Below are 20,378 nucleotides of genomic sequence, written 5' to 3'. Positions count from 1 at the left end.
TGACCTTCTCGATCGTGAGATCATGAGAGATGACCACCTTGCCAAGTCCCAATACCTTAGAGGATGAGGCGTCACCCCACTCGCATTGGTGGGCATAGATGGAACTTTGTGCACATCCACCACCAAGTCCTTGCTTCCGGTCATATGATTTGTAGCTCCGCTATCGAGCAACCATGATCCACCACCGGAAGCAAACACCTACAAGAGATCAATGCTTGGTTTTAGGTACCCATTTTGTAATGGGTCCTTTGATGTTAGTAACAAGGGTCTTAGGAACCCAAATAGACCCTTTAATGTACTCATGAAGAGAACCAACAAATTTGGCATAAACATGCCCATCACTAGCACGGCATAACACATAAGAAGGATTAAAATCGCCGGCTTTGTTGGGAGGGGTGACATTGCCCTTCTTGACATTGTTCTTCTTCTTCTCCTCGGGGACACTCTCTCCCTCCCTCACAAAAGTTTGCATGAGGGGAGGAGGTCGTTTGGTCTTGTCATTCTTCTTCTTGTTCTTGGAGCCGGGCATGTACCCAACCCCTTCCTTGGCCACACCTCCCTTTTGGTTGATCAAGAGATCGTTGAGGTTCTTCTTGCCTTGTATGCAACTCGCAAGACCTCTCTCAAGTTGCTCTTTCAACTTAGCATTTTCCTCAACAAGATGCATATGCTCACAACACGGATTAGTAGCATTTGCATTATCAATTAAAACCATATGAGGAAAAGTTGCTTTCTCCTTAGTTAGCTTCACTTGGAGTTGATCATGAGACTCTTTGAGACTAGCGTGAATACCCTTCAAGGCCTTGTGGGCCTTGTCAAGTATATCAAACTCCTCTTTGAGTCTAGCAAGATCAACCCCGAGTTTGGCCTTCTCGGAATTTAGCACACGAGAAACAACGAGGGCATGATCATAATCTTTCTCTAACTTAGCATGATCAACGTTGTGTGACTCCTCAAGAGCCAAACGAAGACCACGCTCTTCCTCAAGAGTATTGGAAAGATCCGAAATCTCATCGGCATAGTCATGACTATGCCCTTCCATCTTAGAGATGGTGTCTTCGTGAGCTTTGATCATGTCATTGGCCTCACCAAGTTGTTCCAAGAGAGCAACAAAGTGCTTCTTGGATTTTCCCTTGAGTTTGCCCATAAAGGCCTCAAACTCGTTAGCCTCCACATTAGCTCCCTCAAATTCATTAATGCTATCCGTTTGGGAAGGATGATTAATGATGGTAGTTTTGATGTTGGAGGTTACCTTGTTGGTGGCTTTAGCCATGAGGCACTTGGCAGTGGTGCTCTCGTTGGGTGAGTCGAAGAGAGACACCCGTGACGTTGTTGCAATGGCAACGGAGGCCATGGCAACCGACTCATCATCTTCATCATCATCATCATCCTCATTGTACTCTTCCTGCACAACCAAAGCCTTGGGAGGAGTCTTCTTGGTGAAGTTGTTCTTGTTGGGGAACGACTTGGCCTTTGTCCTTTCGGATGAGTTTGCCACCATTGTCTTCCCTCTTCTCATACCGGCATTCCGCAACGAAATGACTCACGTTGCCGCAATTGTAGCAAGTCCTTACACGTTGCTTGCCCCTTGTGCCACTCGAGTTGTTTTTGCTAAAGTTGGGCCTCGAGTTTTTCTTGCTCCAAAATTGCCTTGAAGCAAGTGCCATGTGTTCCTGATATGCATACTTCGTATCTTCGGGGTTGCTCTCCTCTTCTTCCTCCTCTTCTTCTTCCACGGTGAGCTTGGCCTTCAAAGCAAGGTTAGGCTTCTTTTCCCGTTGAGAACGAAGCACCGCATTGTCGGCGGTCTTGTCCAAAATGTTCATGGCCACAAACTCATCCAACACTTCGCTTGAGGTCAAAGTGTGGAAGTCTGGTCTTTGACGAATGACGGAGGACATGGCCTTGTGGTAGGGCATCATTGCCTTGAGGAATTTGCACTTGATCCAATTGTCATCCGTGTCCTTGCTCCCGTGATCTCGTAGTGAGACCGCGAGTTTGGTTACTCTCCGATAAAGCTCACGAGGTTCTTCATCTTCCTTCATTGCAAACTCATCGGCCTCATCTTGTACCACTTCATAGTTGGAGCGTTGAATGCTTGCGCTTCCCCGGTAGAGACACACGACACAATGCCATGCATCTTTGGCCAAGGCAAAGGGACGAAGATGAGGTAGGTCTTCGGGTGGAATTGCATCTTGAATGATGAAGAGAGCATTCTCATTGAATTGATTGTCCGCGGCTTCTCGAGGAGTGAAGTTGCTTGGATCATGTGGATAGAAACCTTCTTCAATGATTCTCCAAAGGTTAGTGTTCACATGATTTAAATGACGTTTAAAGCGGTAAACCCAAGAATCAAAATCCTCATTTTTCACAATCTTGGGGGGAGGACCGGCATGATTCAAATGAGTGGAAGGAACCGGTCCACCATAAACAAGTGGTGGTTCCACATGGGCAAAGATGCCGGGTCCATTCTTGCCACTAGAAGAAGGAGCCTTTTCACTACTAGCTTCCCCCTTGTCGGGGATAGCATCCGACACCTTGTTGGCGGGATCACCCACTTTCAACGGTGCGGTGGATAGTTTAAGCCCCTCAAGAAATTTAGTAAACATGCTTTCAACTTCGGTCGTCATGGAGGTTTTCAATGTCTTCAAGGCTACATTGAACTCCTCATGAGAGACCGAAGTTCCCCCATCTCCCGTAGACGAGATTGGATTCACACCGGAGTGTTCCTCCACACCGTCTACGGTATCAACCATACTCTTTGGACGGTAAAGTCCTTAATAAAGAGACGAGGCTCTGATACCAATTGAAAGGATCGATATGGTTGACTAGAGGGGGGGGGGTGAATAGGCAACTACCAATTTTTAGCCTTTCTTTACCAAATTAAAGTTTGCATCAAAGTAGGTTGTCTAGATGTGCAACTAGGTGAGCAACCTATATGATGCAATAACAACAAGCATACAAGCACGCAAGGGAACAAACACTAAAGAGCTTGCACAAGTAAAGGTAAGAGATAACCAAGAGTGGATCCGGTGAAGACGAGGATGTGTTACCGAAGTTCCTTCCTTTTGAGGGGAAGTACGTCTCCGTTGGAGCGGTGTGGAGGCACAATGCTCCCCAAGAAGCCACTAGGGCCACCGTATTCTCCTCACACCCTCACACAATGCGAGATGCCGTGATTCCACTATTGGTGCCCTTGAAGGCGGCGACCGAACCTTTACAAACAAGGTTAGGGCAATCTCCACAACTTAATCGGAGGCTCCCAACAAGACCACGAAGCTTCACCACAATGGAATATGGCTCCGATGTGACCTCAACCGTCTAGGGTGCTCAAACACCCAAGAGTAACAAGATCCGCTAGGGATGAGTGGGGGAATCAAAAATCCCTTGGTGGAAGTGTAGATCGAAGCCTTCTCAACCACTCCCGAGCAAAAATCAACGAGTTTGATTGGCTAAGGAGATAGATTGGGCAAAATGAAGCTTGGAGTATTTAATGGAGCTTGAGCAATAAATGGAGCTTGGGAGAAGGAAGAGGTAGGTGAGAAGGAAGAAGGGGACTCCCTTTTATAGTGGGGGCAACAATCCCGTTGCCTCCCACCAACCAGCCCCGCACAGGGCGGTACTACCGCTGAGAGGGGGCGGTACTACCGCCAGGACAACGGTACTGCCGCGCTGAGCAGACTAGAAGGGAAAAGACCCAAATGCGGTACTACCGCTCCTGAAACGGTACTACCGCCTCTACAACCATGACTAGTGCCGCAAAACCCGACACGAGAAAAAGACCTCTCGAATCGAGGCGGTAGGAGCCAGACTGCCCAGCGGTACTACGGCAGTGGGGTCAAGGGCGGTAGTACTGCTGTGGATCGGTACTGCCGCTTGTGATCCTTCGGCCGTAGTACCGCAGGCAGTGCGGTACTACCGCTGGGGCGCGCGAGAGAGAAGGAATCTATCAAAAGATGCTGAGGACAAGGCGGAGGTGCCAGGCCCCCAGCGGTGCTACTGCTGCGGAGCCATGGGCGGTGCTACCGCTGTGGAGCGGTATTGCCGCTTGGCTCCTCAGCGGTACTACCGCTGGGTGCGCGATACTACCGCTTTGACCCAGACAGGACAAGGAAGAGAGGAGAGATCTCTTCAATGGAAAGGAAATGCTCGGAGGGTGAGAAGCTGATGTGTACGTGATGATTCCACCCATGCAATACCCCAGCGGATCCCCTCTTGATAGTACGGTGCCCTCTACGCAACTAGTCCACCGAGAAAGAAACGAAAAAGCTACACCGTCTTGAAATACACTCCGAGGGGAAGAAAGCATCTCGTGCCAGGGGAGAATCTATGAATTAATCAAAGCACAAGATTAGTCCACAAACATGTTGTCATCAATCACCAAAACTACCTTGAGAGAGATATGCTGTAACAAATGTGTTGCAACGGTCTCATTTGTTTGCTAGGCTTGCTAGTGGTGATGCTCCTGCTTGCAACTATACTATCAATGGGCATGAATACACAAAGGGGTACTATCTTGCAGATGGTATATACCCTCCTTGGTGCACATTTGTCAAGAGCATCAAAGAACCCAAAACAAAAAAAAACAATGTGAATTTGCAAGGGTGCAAGAGGCAGCCCGAAAAGACATTGAAAGAGCATTCGGTGTTTTGCAATCTAGGTTTGCCATTGTCCGTGGTCCTGTTCGTTTTTGGGATAAGAAAACCTTGAAGAACATCATGACATGTTGTGTTATCCTGCACAATATGATTATTGAAGATGAGAGAGGAATGAACTTAGAATTCTTTTACGCCAATGTGGGTAGCCGTGTCAAACCAGCTAGAGACCCAAACCGCATTAGAGCTTTTCTTCAAACATACAAGGAGATTGAAAATGCAGACACACACTTTCAACTTCAGGAGGATCTCATTGAGCACCATAGGCAAAGGGCTGGACAGTGACTAATTTTTATATTCATTTGTATTTGTATTCATGACAAGTTTGTATTGCATTATTTAAGTTTGCTACGGTGATTTGAATAATTATTTGTAATGCGGATGATTATTATATTATGTTTTATTTGAATAATTCAGTTTGTCTTCGATTGTTGAATTATGTTGGATTTGATATTTGCGGGCCAATGATATGCGGGATGCAGCGGCGCAAAGAGCAGACCCCGCAAAACTGATCCGTAAAAAGGTATATTTCACGAATATACTTTTTTACGGGTCCCTTTGAAAGTCTGCATCTGTGCCAGCCCGGAAAAGCGGTTTTGCGCGAACTGCAAGCGCGTTTTGCAGGCCGGCAAGATGCGAAGTCTGCTAGAGTTGCTCTTAGCCAAGGTCCCAGCAACGAAGCATGGGCTGGACCGTGCATAATCTTCGATTGATTGTCACTCAGATAAGTTTAGATGTAATCTCGACGTTGAAGGACGGAGCTGGATTTGTTTTTGTGGACACAGTGATCTTTGATGACTGTTACCCTATATTTTCTCTGTTTCAAAATAAGTATCTTAATTTAGTATAAAGTCGCAAAATAAGTGTCTTAATTTTATATTAACTTTAATGCAAAGTTAGATTAAAGTTAAGACATTTATTTTGGGACGAAGGGAGTGTACCGAGTTACCACAACTTCAGTTCGAGGGAGAAGCAAACATTGTTGCTCATGAATTTGCTAGGCTAGCTAGGTTCTCGCCTCTAGTATATATGCATGAATAATCCTTCCACATCTATTGTTTCCTTGCTTGTAAGTGACGTAACACTTATTTCCAAAATGAGAAGGAACGATGATTTCATAAAGTTCATTCTAGCCTTATGTAAGTCGCATAACTGTTATATTCAGGTAAGTCGTCTAAAAAATGATTTTGGGTGAGTCAATTTTTTGGCTTATAGATTTCTGATTTGAGATTTGTGCTCCTTTTTTTTCCTGGTCTGTTATGTGAATTGTTTTGGGGTTCTATATTTGACTGACCACACATTTGGGTTAGTCATTTCCTGGGACCCAGCCCTCCCCTCTCTAATTTTTTTCTTTTGCTTTTCTTTTTCTAATTATTTTTGCATTTATCTTGTCTTTTTCTTTTTCTTTTTCATTATTACAGTTTTGTTTTTGTGAAACTTATATTTTGCAAAGATTCCACTATTAAATGATTATTCTTGCATATTTTTAAAAATGTGTTATTTTTTTGTATATTGTGTGCAATTTTTATCATTTCATTTTAGTATTTTTTTTATTTTCTTTGTTTTTAAAGGGTAATACCAGTTCCACTCATTCAGTTTACATACAATCGATCTTTTTTGGAACTTTTATGTTCCATAACAAGGCATCATCAAAGCCAAGGTACTTGCTTAGCGTTGTTCCACAAGTCATTAGGTTGCAATGTCCATAACAATGAAATAGACAATAGGGAGGTGGCAAGCATAAATTATTGAACTTTTTGGGAGGGCCAAGCATTTTTTGTTTAATATGAACTTTTGGGGGTATAAGTGTTTTTTCAAAAATTGGGGGGGGGGGGGGGGGGGGGGGCACGGGTCCCCTCCTCCCATGGCTCCATCCATGAGGTTGCCCCCCAATAGGGCATTTTCGTTGTGTAGGAACAATTGACTTTAAAAAACCGATGAGTAAATTATTATAGTTCTATTTTTTTTCTTTAAATAATAGTAATAATTTTTAAAAATCCTTCAAACTTTTGATTTGGTTATTCTTCTTTTGTACACTAGGGTTAGTTTTGCCTTACCCTTTAAATTGTTGGAGAAAATTGCGGGATTATGGGTACATGCTATACTTCTGACATTTCAGATAGATGACCGCTCATCGTTCATCGCGACAACAATTTGAATAATATGCTGCTTGAATTTAACTTTGAGCCATAGTTGTGTGATTTTGGCATCGTAAAGTTGCTTGGCTCTGCTTCAACAAACTGGACTCCTGTGGCAGGATCGTATGTATGCATAACTCCAGGTACACATCTTACACATACACTATATGACATTGCAATGAGTACCACTACACTATTGCAACAATAACGACTGTTCTGCTCAACTAGGATGCACATCAAATATTACGCTAATTATTGGCGTCCTGAGCGCTGATATGTACCTAGGACAATACACGGTCCTCTCCGTAGGCAGTGTTGCAAATTTGATCGTAAGTGTACAAATACAGTTCAATCAATCATTCTCATTGACTGGCCCAATCAACAACTGAGGGTTGTTATCTCCGATTAAGGGTGGGCGGCATGCCCCCCCCCCCCCATCCATGAGGTTGCTGGCCTTTTCGTTGTATAGAAACAATTATTTTTAAAAATTAATGAGTTAATTATTATAGTTATATTTTTTCTTTAAATAATAGTAATAATTTTTAAAATCCTTCAAAATTTTGATTTGGTTATTCTTCTTTTGTGCACTACGGTTAGTATTGCCTTACCCTTTAAATATTGGAGAAAATTGCGGGATTGTGGGTACATGCCATATTTCTGGCATTTCTGATGGATGACCTCGCATCATTCGTCACTTATGAAGATTGGATTATTGCAAGAAGACAAAAAGCTTTGGAAATCAAGTGCCATGCTCTGTTTTTTTTGCAGGTCACAAAATGCTTTGGATAGCATATGTACTTCTGTCAGTTGCATTCCGTATCTTTTATCTCATCTATTTTATTTCGATTAGGAGATGGAAAAAATAAGGGTAACCGTTCTGCGTTGGAAATAATTTCTAGTTAAAAAAGCATGCCAACTTAACCTGATGAACACATGATAAGTCTCCTTTTGTGATTCAGGGAAAGGAAAACAGCATCATCCCGTGTTCTTACATTCAGATTTCTGAGCAGAGAGACAGTAGTTTGTAAGGTCTCGGTCAAACTGCAGAGCTCTGTTAGTGATGGGAGAGCACTTGTTGTCAGGGCTGGCTACGGTGGCGGCAAGATAACATCCACGGAACCGGAGCTCCCGGAGGAGGGAAATCCGTTAGTTCTTCTCGCGCCCTTCATCAGCCATGATCAAGATCATCAATGCAAAGCCATCAAGGTACTTAATGCGACTTCACACACACATCCTCTGCATTTTTTTCGTCCTTCTTTGGTTGCTACTACTCTGTAATCAACATGTTCTTGACCTGACCAAGCATAGGCCACCTTCTGCCTGCACAGCACAAACAATCAAATTTTATTACAAAGTCACAATCCTTCAGTAAAGAACTCGTTCATAGAGGACATGATTCTTTCACTCACATCTTCATTCATATAGCAAGAACATCACAACAAGATTTACCATTCACCTGAGATCTTTCACTTCGAACAAACCAATACTAAATGTTGACCATCATAGTGCTACCAGTCTAAGCTTGCTAACTACAAATTTCATACCTGCCATTTCATACACTCACCATTTGGTAAATGAACTCCGAGTAATGCAATTTCCTTATCTAAATTAAAACTACTATACAAATAGTTAGCACAAGTAGCAGTTCATTGTTTAAACTCTTATACCTACATCGATCTTGTAGTTAAGCATTATTTTTCAAGGATCAGTAGATTACAGAGTAGGATGATACTAATTTAAGATGCCTACCTCGATAAGATTTTACGCCAAATGTACATACATGATTTGCAGAAACTTTTTGCATAAAAAAAACAATACTCCATGGCATGGACAGAAGATCATTTCTTATGTTTCAACATTAATATAGATTAAAGTATGTATCCAATGCTATTCACATTTGAACATTGAAAATAACTTAATATTATTATTCAGTGAATATGTTCTCCATATATTTCGCAGACAACCGCAATACTTGTGTATAGAAAAGGTAGGAACTTATTTTACTGGTGCAATCTACCGTTTTACTTACTAATTCAGAAGGTAGTTACTAATTTGCAATGCGTTAAATAAATTTAAGATATAAATACGTTTGCTTATGAAATATAATTATTTTACAATTATTACATATACACTACAAACACGAGCAATAATAACATATTTTTGCCCTATCTCCCCTGTCTCTTCTCTTTTGTTTTGCCTAGACCGGGTGGTGATTTATTTTTCTACTAACCCTTTTATTAAGAAATGATTTTTGTAAGTTTGGGTTTGATAAATAACATGGTTTCTGAAAGCCATTTTGGTCAAATATCGCCTACGAAAAACTAAAAGATATTCATCCAGGCCCAACGAGTCTGAACTAGGAGTAGCTTACAAAGTTCTGTTGCATATGCATTTAAAATTAGCAGACACGTTTTTTGTCAATTGCTGACATGTCCCTTATTAGTTTGCTATCTTCAACTATTTGTTAGGCAACACACTAATTTCAAAAGAACTATGCTGATCTCCCCATGTTTATTTGGTGGTGTTTGTGTGTTTGATGTTATGATCTTTGTACTGACAGGTTCTTTGTACCATGGTCTTTGACCCTGTTTCTGAGATCAGGTAGCTGGACTACTGCTTTGACACATAGTTGAGACAATTACATTTGAATAACTAAGACTGTTTTTGCACTATACTTATATTTTTATTACCCTTTGTACAACCATCCAACAGAAGAAGGAGCAGCTATACAGTTTCCTTGGATTGCATGATAATAACATTTCTTGCTTAGGAATAACATGAACATTCACTCTCATCAAGTACCAACATTGCTATTTTTAGTGACCCTGAGTTTAGTTTGGCATCATTATGAGAGTCCTCTGTTACTCATTTTTAATCACATGTCCATCACAAACTCCTGAATCTGGCAGTAAGGTTTTAATCAGCACACAAGGACATGAATTCTATCTATTAGTTGCCACATCAATATTTGCATTTATGCTCAAAATATACCCCGCGGTATATTTAGAACCATTGCCCTACAAGCTAACTTCCATCATGTATGTATCTTCTATTAGGTATCGTAATAACGACAGTTCGAAATACATTTCCTAGGATGGTCCATGGTACTATGGTAGCTCTTTAGGTATCCTATATTTTTTGTGTGCATCATTCACCTTTGGTAAATTCAGTGTGTTGACCACCAGCAACCACTTTCTTTTCTGTGTATTGGTGCAGTTGTTTCATATTCTGCCAGCATCATTTCCCTTTCTTCTTGCTTGCTCTTTAATTATTTCCTTGAGCAACTGCAGTGGCGGAGCTTGGGACACATCTTAGCAGGGGCAAATGGGCTGGGGGGGGAGGGGGCAACTAACATCAGGTTTAGGCTAGATTTCTATGAATCTATGGGAAATTACTTATGATAATATGAAGAAATCTCCTGGGTGGGGGGGGGGGGGGGGGGGCGAGGGCCCAGCTTGATCTCCACTAAGCTCCGCCACTGAGCAACTGGATGGCTGTTTATGCCCGTACATGTTTTCTTATGGCTCTAATTTTTTGTATGGCCTTCACAGGAGATGCATGCCTTTTATTTTTGCAGTTTCAGGTATTAACGTTGTTGAAGATCATCCTCAACAACTCCCCGCCACGCCCACTAGCTGTAAGACACCGTTCCCCGAGTTCTTACTTACTGCTGTAGTTGATTGGATTGGAAGATCAGGGCCGGGCGGGCAAAATCCGGGGCCATGTGCGAAACTAAAAAATGGGGCCCTATCTCATTAAAAAAACTAACGGGCAATTATAATATGTGTGTGTGTATATATATATATATCATAGAAAAAAAATTCTAATGTATATAACATAATGTTTTGCGAGAAACTAGACCGATGTTTTCCTGTAATGACTCAAATGTGTATTATTGAAACGCAAGATACAAAAGATGAATAAAATACAATTGAACAGTAGCATATATCAATAAGTTCATGCGTCCATGTTTTGGGTCTGACTCACCTAGTTTTGGGTCCTCTCTGGTTGAACTGCTACACCGTGAGTCTGATCTTTAACCGAGGAGGTAAGAACCGACCTCTAACAAAGAATGAAGCGATCCCTGCCAAAAGTTAATTAGGAAATTAGAAATTAGGAGTAGAAAACGTAGTTAATCAAAAAGGAAGACTCGCTAAGCGCCTGGAGTAACGGATCAATCCGGTGAGTGTGAAATTTGGGAGAGAAAGCCATGAACAGGGACAAGAAGGCAACAACGGCACTAGGGCAGCAACCTGAATCCGATCGGTCCGACGATGCGAAGCCGAGACGATCTGTTTCCTGCTGGGTTTGGAAAACAATGAACTTCGAGAGATACCTTTGGATCACTGGATCACTATCACTCTATCAGTTTCAAATACTACCTAATATTCAGGATGAGATACCTGGTGTTGCGTGATCGCCTGACGCCCGGTCGCCGTTGGCCGGCGCGACTGTAGCGTGACGCCAACGGCCCGACGCGGCTGCAATTACGGTTTTGAGATGGAGACAGACGATCCCAATTCCCTAGGCGTAGGCTGCGATCTCGTTCTTTCTTTCTTTTGACGGACGATCCCGATTCCCTGCCGCAGGAACGAACAAAAGAGCGAGGTGAGGCGAGGCGCTCGATGCCCTCCACTCAGGCCCAACTCTAGCGCCCAGCGGCCCAGTATGGCTTCGATCTGTTTTTTTAGAAATACTAGCCTACATAAAAAAATTGGGGCCCCAAAAACTTATGGGCTCTGTGCGGGCCGCACATTTGGGACAACTGTGGGCCCAGCCCTGTGGAAGATATTTGTGTTTTATCAAATTCATATGGGATTCTTTTATGTTCGAGAAAAAATGATGCAAGAGAACGAGGAAGGCCCCAACCAGCCGACGGACGTGGCGGCTGCTGCGGCTGTTGGTGCTCTGGGCGTGCAAGGGTAGCTCGATCCTCCACATGGTCTAGACACTGCAGCACAACCGTGTCAGCCTTGGCGGCTGGCGCATCACAAAGTTCTACGTGTAGATGAACTGCAGCGACAATTCTGGAGTTGCAATACAACGACATGATGAAGAGAAGCATCTGATAGATACAGCGTTAAGATTGCTTATTTATTTGATGTGTTTGGTTCACTTTTTATAAAGAGGAGCATCATATGTAATGCTTCAGCTGTACATGGATGTATGTTATCAATCAGAGCTCAAATTCACTGGAAAGGGTGCCACACTGCCTGGCACCGCATAAACTTTCTTTCTGATGGCGCCATCAATCAGAACTCAAATTCACTGGAAAGGGTGCCACACTGCCTGGCACCACACAAACTTTCTCTCAGGTGGTGCCACCGGGTGGCGCCCCACCCACTAATTTCTGATTAAGGGGGCATGGGTCCCCTCCTCCCATGGCTCCATCCATGAGGTTGCCCCCCAATAGGGCCTTTTTGTTGTGGCGAAACAATTATTTTATAAAAATGGATGAGTTAATTGTTATAGTTCTGTTTTTCTTTAAGTAATAGTAATAATTTTTAAAAATCATTCAAACTTTTGTTTTATTACTAGCACAAATGCCCATGAGTTGCAACAGAAGACATTATTACATGTCTCATGCCTCACTAATTTTCGCCCGTCCTCATCTCATCTTCCCAGTCCGTCACACACCCATGTGTTGCAACGGAATAAAAATCACTCGCACTCCTATGGTTTTTGTAAAAGAAAAAATGTTGCAACAGGATGAAAATTCCTAGCAGTCCATTGGTTTTACTATGGTTTTTCTTAAACAATAGATACTGCGAAGCAATTCTGTTTTAATGTCAGGTCATCGTCATTTTTTCTTGTGAGCTCCATATAATTCCGTTTTAATTAGAGAGCTTTTCGAATGATTTAGACTGGTATATGACTTCATCTTTCCACTCCACATCCATGGCGTGTACCTTTCCACTCCACATCAAGGTTCATTTAAGCAGCCTCTCTTTTCCAACAAATTTAGTGTAACAAAATCGATGATTGGTTTATTCATTTCGACGCTCGCTCTCACCCGTACATACTTGCCCTCAATGTACCTTTACGGCATTCATCTCTACACTCCTGATAATGCTCACCCTCCAAGCTAACTCATCAATAATTGCTTGGAGGTCGGGGATGCTATGAATTTGTGTCCAGACTACCAGGTGGATCACGTCCATCATTCTTTTTAGAAAAGGAGGTTGAAGCCCCGGCCTCTACATCAATCGATGCACGCAGCCATCTTTATTAATCATTTCATAAATGTCTGACAAAAACATACATCAATTCACTCGAAGCCATCATTCACACCTACAAACTCGATAATGTGGAGTGCTCTTACTCCGCATATCTAAAACCGCTTCAGCACCATACTCTCCAATCAGCACCATTAGTCCATGGAAGATCCAAGGTTCCTAGAACATCACCTTCTCCCAATGGCGAAGACAAAAATCTGGATAACAAGTAAGTTGTCGCCATACTACTAGGAAAATGCCTATTAATGACGCATCAGTTTTGCCTATTAATGGCGCACTACTGGTGCGCCATTAGTATCACGCCACTAGAATTTTTTACTAATGGCGCACCACTGGTGCGCTATTAGTATACCAGATATTAATGGCGCACTGGTGCGCCATTACTATCTGACTTAGTAATGGCGCACCACATAGATTGTGTGCAGGTTGTTAAGCTTATTACCAGCTCAGTGGAGAACCGGCCAGCAAACTTAATGATGGTGCAAGAGATCAAGGAGATTCTCAAAGGAGATAGAGAAATTTTAGTCAATCATGTTAGACGGGAACAAAACTCTGTTAGCCATTTCTTAGCGAACTTTGGTAGAATAAAGAAGCGCACTGCGGTGTGGCTTCGCTCAGGTCCTGACGAGGTACCTGCTCTTTGTAATGCAGACATCGCCACCGCTTGATTAAGAAATTCTCTTTCACCCCGCAAAAAAAAAAGAAGTGCGTCATTACTAATAAATTGTTTTCAATTTTTTTATTTTTTTCTTAATCTCGGATCAATATGCTTAATCTCAGGTCAAATCGCACTCTATGGTGGTCACCCATCCTCACACTACTCCAGCTCAAGCACGCTTAACCTCGTAGTTCTATCCAACCCCAGCACCACCTCACTTCACGAGCACTTGTTGATATATCTATCATATCAATTCTATTAAACCTTGCTGATGTCTAGGACTTTGTTCATGTTCATGAGTATGATGAAATTTTGAAAAAATATTTCAAACTTCCCGGTCATATTACGTATCATATTTTGAAAAATAATTCAAATTTTTTTTTCGAAACCAATTTTTTTTCTGTTACTAGTGGCGCACCTAGCATACCGTGCGCCACTAGTAAGTTTGATATTTTTTTGAATTTTTTTGCCTCCGGATCTTAAAAGCCCCGTAACTCTTTTTCTGTTAGGTTTTTGGGGATTTTGAAAATGTTTAATGAGGTTCCCCTGGTTAAATTCGGATGTAACTTTTCGAGTAGATGATTTTTCATATAGAAAACTTTTTAATCCGAGTTCGTATGCAAAAGTTATGCCCGTTTTACGAATTTTAGAGAGATTTTACAAATAAATTCGAAATTCATATTTGTAAATTTTCCCAACAACTAGACCACATATCACATGGGAAAACTTATTTTCTTTTAGTTTTACGACATTTCCATCATTTTATTTTATTTTTTTAAACTGAAAAGGCGGTCCACGGGGGAGGAGGGGGGGTGGTGCATTTGGTGGAAGTTTTGGATCAAGTTAGTAATGGCGCACCACTCCCACGGTGCGCCATTACTAGTTTTGAAAAAAAACAAATTCTGATTTTTTTTTGAAAAAAACTTAGTAATGACGCACCAGTTGACAGTGCGCCATTACTAGTTAGCCGCACCAGTTGACAGTATGCCACGAACTGTCCACTGGTACGCCATTACTAGTTTTGAAAAAATAAATAAAAAAATTTGAAAAAGAAATTTGAAAATAATTTACTAGTGACACACCGTGGATGTGGTAACTAGTAATGACGCACTATCCACTGATGCGCCATTATTAGTTTTGAAAAAAAAGAAAAAAATTATTAATAATGATGCACCGTGAATGTGATGCATCATTAGTATTTAGACACTAATGACGCACCAACAGATGATGCGCCATTAGTATATACTAATGACGCACCAAATGTCTGATGCGCCATTAGTGGCCATATCATTTATAGCCTTTTTTCTAGTAATGCCAACCCCATGGATGACCCAATCATGGGCGAGGCTCCATGCAAACTTACGTGTCCTTCAGCACTGCCGCTAAAAAGGTCTCGTTGTATCAATGTTTTCAACCGTCGGCCAGCCATCGCCTTACTTTTGCAAGCTCGCCTATCTTTTCTTCAGCGACAAAGACACCATCTTTCATATTCATAGTCTTCATGGTTGTCTCAAGTAGTCCTTCGTTAGCGCCGACAATGCTCTTGCCCTTCACCTAACCTGGCCAGAAAAGAGGCGCGAGATGAGCCAGCCCAGGCGCGTGGAAGGCCACAACTTTGTTTTTTTGTTTTTCTTTTCACCCTTTTTTGTTCTTTACTTTCTCTTTTTCACTTGTGTTTATACCTCCAAATATTTAAAATAAATATATTACAAAAACAATCTACATCAAACATTTGAAAAATGTTAATCTAAGATTTGTAAAGTATTAAATGTGTATATAGAAAATGATTCTCATGTATACGAAAATGTGCACAAAAAAATACAATATGTCTGAAAACAAAGTCGATCATGTGTTTGAAAAATGTTAATCAAGCATTTGAAAAAATGTTAAACATGTATAAAAAGATGTTCCTGATGTATATAAAAATTTAGAACATGTATATTTAAAAAAAAATTGCGTATCAAAAGAATTTAATCATATATTTGAAAAATGTATCCTTATATATAAGATGTTCCTGATATATACCAGACAATGAACAATGTGTATAACAAAAGTAGTCATAAAACACACAAGTTTGAAAAAAATGTTAATCATCTATTTAGAAAATAATAAATGTGTACCGAAAATATGCTCCTAATTCATATGAAAAATGTAGAACATAAAAACTTGAACCTATTTTCTAAAAAAATCTAATAAAAACTGTTAAACATATATTTCTAAAAATATTAAGCTTTTATTAAAGAATATTCCTGGTATATACCAAAAATGTATAATATGTATGAGAAAAGTCATGAAACATACATTTCTAAAAATGTTAATCATGTATTACTATTACAAAAATGTTAAACATGTATAAAAAATTCCTGATGTATACATAAAATGTACATATGTGCAGGAGGGGTTGTCGCTGTTCGATGTGCCAGCCCATGTACGCTCGGCTTTTTCCTACCGGTAACAGGAAGCTTCCGAGCTTTTTCTTCTGATTTTTCTTTCTTTGCTTTTCTTTCTCTGTTTTCTGTGGTTTTTCTGTCTTTCTGGGGCTGGGTTTTGTCCAATTTTTTACATTTTTAAATCCCAGGACTTTTTCGAAATTGTTGAACATTTTTTGACTAGTCCCTTTTTTCAGAATTTTTTTTTGACTAGTCGTGGTGTGGGAAGAGCAGACCTTGGGCCAGTGCATCGCATGCCGCACAATCATCCGGAAGAAATGAAATTATTTCTCAAAAAAGAAACTCAAGAAAAAGGAAATAAAAAAGATCCGCTAAAAATTACTCGCACTTGTTAGCCCCGTCCGCCCGCCGGCCGGCTCCGTCGCCGGCCGGAACTCGAGTACAAAACGGAGCCAGAAACAAGGATAGACAAGGAGAGCAGAGCAGAGCTGGATAAGAGTTGGGGTCTGAAGGAGGGGCGAAACGGAAGTGGTTTCTTGGCCAGATCCGATCCGAGGGAGGAAGGCTTCTTTCGTCGGCCACTCTCTCCAATCGAGCTCCTTTACTGAAAGCTCTAACCTTTTTTGGCGCGAGGAAGCAACCGGGAGAAGATTCAGGTGGGTTTTCTCAAGAGATCGGGCGCCTTATCTGCTTTGTTCTTGCATATCCATCCATAACGATCCCCCTTTTTCTTCTGTCGTAGCGCAGGTCGGCTCATGGCCTCATCAACAACGGGTAAAAGAAAGGGATCGGCCTCTGAACAAGGCGGCGGCGATGGCGGTTCTCAGTCTGGCAAAGCAACGCGGAGCTCAATCCCGGACCTTCCTGAGGTACCGGCTACTGATGCCTTGAATTCTGATGCATAATAGTACGATTTACAAACAGAGTAGAGATCTTTCTGGTCACGTCCTAGTGTTTTTTTTCTTTCTTTCTGGTCACATCCTAATGTTGACAGAAAAAAAAGGACGGTTTTTACTGAATGAGTGAGAAATTTGACGATTCGTTCCGGCCGCTTTAGTGCTACCGTAACTGGTGTGATTTAGTTATCGCACATCTAGATTCATTCCTGGCCGACGATTCATTCCGGACGGTTTTTACTGGGTTTGTCTATAGCGCATCTAGATGTGCCTTAGTTATTGCACATCTAAGTGACACAAGCAAGCATAGAAAGGAAAAATAGAAAAAAGAAAAATATCCACACGGATCTTCATGTAAGATTAATGATATAGGACTTAGATGTGCAATACTTATGGCACATCTAGATGTGCTTTAGCAAAACTGATTTAGCAATTACTCCCTCCGTTCTTTTCTTATAAGGTGCAGTTCGGCTGTCCAAAATCCAACCAAATTCACGCCTTGACCAACAAACTGTCTAAAAAGTTACCTCTGTTCGGAAATAAGTGACGTTGTTTCAACTAAAGCAGCGTCACTTATTTTCGGACGGAAGGAGTAGTAAACTGTGAGTCATGTGCTTCAAAATTGATACAGTTCAGTTCGTATTCAAAAGCATTTGCTGACCACTATCATCTTCTAACTATCAACAGACAATAGTGGGGGGAATTTAATGGTCAAAACTCTGATTTTGTAGTGCTTATAAAAATTAACAGAAGGAACGATGAGTAGCACTATGACGCTAGCGTTGTGCTGTCGCAACATCATGCGATTAATGATTGCATATTCATTCTAGAAGAAATTGGAAAAATGATTCATCTTTCCACCTGCTTCGATCACAACCCTCTCGAAAGCATTGATTCTGCTACTGTGGTATCTAAAACCCATAAAAACATAACAAGATTTCACTGTTCTGCTCTAGATGTTATAGGATTTTTTTTTCCTTCTGTGCAATTTGTGCTACCTGAATCCAGAATAAATTACGATTTATGCATTGAACTCTGTATTTTTCGCCTTTTTCTTTGCCTTTACGATATTGATCAATTAACCCATACCTTGTGCAACCGTGTGGAGGGCTACCTGGGGCATGATGTTACTCTGTGTGGTTATACTGTTTCTTTCTCCAGTTGAGCTAATGTGCCTCACAATATCAATCTTGATTTTTTATCCAATGCATGTGTGTGCAGGACATATTGTTTCGTATACACTCCTTGATGCCAATGCGTGAGGCTGCGCGTGTTGCTTGCGTATCTCGCGCCTTTTTCCATTCTTGGAGATGCCATTCCAGTCTCATCTTCAATAAGGACACAATTGGCTTGAAGAGAAGTGCGTGTGGAGAGAATTTTGACCACAAGATTAACCGCATTCTCAGGAACCACTCTGGCTGCTTGAAAACATTCAACATTGACTACTATGGCACGAGCGGGTTCACTGGCACTAGTTATTTTGACCGTTGGCTTCAGATTGCTCTTAAACCAGGGATCGAAGAACTCACCCTTGTGCTATCTGAAACGAAGGGAAAATACAACTTCCCATGCTCGCTTTTATCTGACGGGGTTCGAAACTCACTTCGGTACCTTAGACTCCGATTTTGCGCCCTCCATCCCCCAGTTGAACTTGGCCCCTTGAGAAGCCTGAAAAGCCTGTATCTGTGGCGTGTGAACATTACATGGAATGAGTTAGAGTGCCTTATTTCCAACTCTCTTACTTTGGAGCTACTGGATCTTATTAGTTGCCCTGAGATTGAATGCCTGAAGCTACCTTGTGCTCTGCAGCAGCTCAGCGCGCTTAGTGTTTTAGCATGCGAGAGACTGAAAGTGATAGAGAGCAAAGCTCCAAATCTCTCCAGTTTATACCTTTGCGGAAACTGGTTAGACTTCTCACTTGTGGAAACGTTGCCGATAAAGGAACTAGAATTGCAACAAACAAACCTTATCCGTGATGCTCGTGCCAAGCTGCCATCCCTTATGCCAAATATTGAAACTCTCGCCATACAATCATCGAGAGAGGTATATATTCTCCACAATGTAGGATGTTGTAGGCCAGCGTATATATGGTTAAATTAGTCTCATACCTGGTGTATCTGATACATAACATCGTTCTTGTGCAGGTGGTTGATGCACCAATGCTGCCTACCAAATTCCTCCACCTTAAGCACCTGACCATCACTGTGAGATCAGGAGCAATTGTTTCCCGAGCATATGACTACTTTTCTCTGGTTTCTTTCCTCGACGCTTCTCCTTCCTTGGAGACTTTGATATTAGATGTAAGGCGGTAATGCTGTTCACTTATTTCATCCTGCAAAGCCATCCGATCAGTCTGGGTCCGGACCAACTGAATCATACTATCCTTTTTATCATCAGGTGACTCAGCGGCGTATGGTGCATGAATCAATTTTTGCGGATTCACAACTGAGGCACATGCCTGAACACCGCCATGGCCACCTCAAGAACGTCAAGATTAGCGGTTTCAACTCTGCGAAGTGCGTGGTTGAACTAACATGTTATATTCTCAAGAACGCGGTGTCACTTGAGTGTCTTACATTGGACACCATATATGGGAGTAGGTGTGATGATCAAGGCGAGGACAACTGGTGTACTCCCATGACGGATGGCATTCTCATGGAAATTCCTTGGGCACTCTTGGCTATCAAAACACACATTGCGAATAAAGTTCCACCTACAGTTCACTTAACTGTTCTGGAGCCTTGCAGCAAATGCCATGCTAATGGACTAGAGCGGGTATTATCGCAGTCGTGACATGGTGTCATTTACATTTAGTTCTAAATGAGCCATGTTTTGTATCTTATACCATTTATGTGTGACCCTACTCTACAACAAAATTTTAATTAAATCTAGGATGGACTTTTTTTTATATTTTTCCTGGTGAGGCATGTTGATATGGTTGCAAGGGTTTGTTGTGCTGTGCCCCAGCTGAACCTATTTTGTACCTTGTTGCACTCCTTGCTTTCCTTTGAACCTTGAACCTTTGATGTTGTCGCATGTAGGTGCGGTTGCTTTATAATATAAAGCGGTGGGAAACCCTTTTTCGTTGATATGGTTGCAAGGATTAGCTGGCCAATGTTGAGATACTCAGTGGCAAGATGTGCTGTGGTTTTTTTTCTCAAACTATATTGTTACCGGCAGCCAAGCTTAGTGCTTAATCTGCTACAACCAATTGCCAAGAGAGGCACAAGCTGCGGCAGGTTGCCAAGGAATACAACTCTTGACCAAAAAATATACTATTTTAAAAAGTATAAAAGGAAAAAACAAGCCAATCTTTCATGTTTGAACATACCGTGAGACGCTTCAAAAGAGCATAAAAATTATTTGAAGAATAAGGTAAGAGGATACAATTATTTTCAGGGATTA

The 20,378-nt window shown here is 41.6% G+C and overlaps 1 protein-coding gene and 1 long non-coding RNA gene across 2 annotated transcripts; one reads left to right on the top strand and one right to left on the bottom strand.

Moving 5' to 3' along the window:
* Positions 1–7,780: 7,780 nt before the first annotated feature.
* Positions 7,781–11,124, bottom strand: LOC123130102 (uncharacterized). The gene is made up of 3 exons (XR_006463736.1): positions 11,047–11,124; positions 10,781–10,877; positions 7,781–8,113 (listed from the first exon to the last, which is right to left on the bottom strand). It is a non-coding gene; the product is annotated as an uncharacterized lncRNA (long non-coding RNA).
* A 5,281-nt stretch (positions 11,125–16,405) lies between these two features.
* On the top strand, positions 16,406–19,879 carry LOC123130101 (putative F-box/FBD/LRR-repeat protein At5g56810). Its single transcript, XM_044550054.1, has 5 exons — positions 16,406–16,733; positions 16,825–16,946; positions 18,195–19,016; positions 19,118–19,273; positions 19,371–19,879. The coding sequence occupies exons 2-5, from the start codon at positions 16,833–16,835 to the stop codon at positions 19,764–19,766; spliced, it is 1,488 nt and encodes a 495-aa protein (XP_044405989.1). The 5' UTR covers positions 16,406–16,733; positions 16,825–16,832; the 3' UTR covers positions 19,767–19,879.
* The last annotated feature ends 499 nt before the right edge of the window (positions 19,880–20,378 follow it).

Source organism: Triticum aestivum, chromosome 6A (assembly GCF_018294505.1).
Source record: "Triticum aestivum cultivar Chinese Spring chromosome 6A, IWGSC CS RefSeq v2.1, whole genome shotgun sequence".
In the NCBI taxonomy this organism is placed as follows: Eukaryota; Viridiplantae; Streptophyta; class Magnoliopsida; order Poales; family Poaceae; genus Triticum; species Triticum aestivum.
Note: the sequence above shows the minus strand (reverse complement) of the source record. Positions and strands in the feature narration are given on the sequence as shown.